This window comes from Sinocyclocheilus grahami, unplaced genomic scaffold (genome assembly GCF_001515645.1).
Source record: "Sinocyclocheilus grahami isolate Dianchi unplaced genomic scaffold, SAMN03320097.WGS_v1.1 scaffold1088.1, whole genome shotgun sequence".
Lineage (NCBI taxonomy): Eukaryota > Metazoa > Chordata > Actinopteri > Cypriniformes > Cyprinidae > Sinocyclocheilus > Sinocyclocheilus grahami.
Window position 1 is genome coordinate 560,872 of NW_015506267.1, and position 1,916 is coordinate 562,787.

Below are 1,916 nucleotides of genomic sequence, written 5' to 3' on the forward strand. Positions count from 1 at the left end.
TCAGATGTTCTCTTGTAAGTTAAAAAGTAATGCGTTACTTTACTAGTTACTTGAAAAAAGTAATCTGATTACGTAACTCGCGTTACTTGTAATGCGTTACCCCCAACACTGGTCACTATGTTGTGTTGCAATTTTCTTACTAAAATGTAACACATGTGCCATTTACTAAAAGACTGTCAGACTTACTTATTGCAGATTAGATTTTTTCAAATATGCATTATACAAAAAATAAAATAAAGAAAAAAAATCAAGCACAAGAGTGGTGAAGATGAAAATAAACAAATTATAAATTAACTCTAAATTGAAATGTTGAAACAATCATTTCCTTTGAAGCTGCTTTGAAGCGATATGTTTGTCTGTACAAAATAAATGCGAATTGAATAAATACTCAATAAATGAAGGTAAAGCAGTGAAATGTACAAACACAGATAAACATCACAGATGTCACAGAACTATTAAAATTAATAATTTGTGCTGCTTCATCCAGCTGCCAGTGGTGTGGCAGACGAGCAACCGCAAGTTGCATTTCTCCGTCTATGGAAAAGGGGGAGATGCAAAAGTCTCAGATGCTGTAAGTATGTACAGTATGCTACGTCCTCGTTTGGTTTCAGTAGTTTTCATTTTGCATGCAGGATCTAGTATTGACAGTTATACGCGTACATGCACCACCATTGCAGGCTATTAAGGTAGTTGTCACTTTAAAGAACAACATTAGCTGTCACAGAGACTACTGGCCTTGCGTGATCAATGTGTTTTTGGTATTTCTCCCCTCAGATCTCCACTCAGTATCCAGTAGTAGACCATGAGTTTGACGCTGTCGTGGTGGGAGCCGGTGGCGCAGGCCTGCGTGCAGCTTTCGGTCTGTCGGAGGCCGGTTTTAACACAGCCTGTGTCACCAAACTTTTCCCCACCCGCTCACACACAGTGGCCGCACAGGTTTGGAGATTTCCTCTTGCATTTCTCCTTGTTATCATTTAGCAACAAAACAATCTGCTCTCATATACTGCAACAGCATAATCTGTCATCTGGATTTATACTAGTTTTTATAGAACAGGTTTTACTGATCAGGAACAGATGGAATGGGAATCAGTTCTTTAGAACGTCTGAGAGCAGCGCAGTGATTTTCAGTTAAAGAAGTCTAAAGTTCACAGAAAAGTTCAACCTTTGAAACTACACCTCTGATATTCTTACACCACTTTGAAAAAAGAAAAGTGCTAATAAGTGTGTTGTTCAAACTGATAGATAATTAATATTCTCTTGAAATATGTATGTGGTCTCAATTTATGACTATGAATTACAAATATTTAAATATGACTTTTTATTATATATATATGTATATATGTATAATATTTATTTTTGTATTTATGTGTGAGTGTGTATATTTTATTGTGTGTGTGTGTGTATATATACTAGGCTTGCCGCGATAGACGGTGTTGACGGTGATACCGGTGTTAAGCCGCAACACCGGTTACATCACTTGCCCACCGCGTCACCGACCCCCACCGTTGTTTTGGTTTTTTTATAGTAATAAAAATCATTCAGTTCAGTAAAAGAACAGACACTACAATTAAAAACTGAACACGGCTCCTCAATGCAGCATGCCAAACGTCACATCTCAGATCAGATTTAATTTCTCCAGTGAAGGAGAGCGAGTCGAGCTGACTGACAAGAAGAGTGGGGTGAGACAGACAAGACGATCGCGGATGATTTAGTTTCGAAATGAAATGCAAAAGCGCTTGTTTGGCAATATTTTGGATTTTGAAAAGCCTGTTGGTTTTTGCTGTTTATCTATGGTGATTTTGGAAGTTTTTTTTAAACATTCGTTTCTTATTTAATTGGTTCCACATTGTTTGCTGATTTTTACTTTATTTAAACCTTGTGTCATTTATTTATTTTATTTGACATCAAGGTGTATG

The 1,916-nt window shown here is 36.8% G+C and overlaps 1 protein-coding gene across 1 annotated transcript in view; it reads left to right on the plus strand.

Annotated features, from left to right (window-relative positions):
• Window positions 1-1,916, plus strand: part of sdha (succinate dehydrogenase complex, subunit A, flavoprotein (Fp)) — a 12,942-nt gene that overhangs the window by 3,129 nt on the left and 7,897 nt on the right. The window contains 2 exon segments of the mRNA XM_016252123.1: window positions 488-571; window positions 775-936. Of these exon segments, the coding sequence (XP_016107609.1) occupies window positions 488-571; window positions 775-936 (246 nt within the window).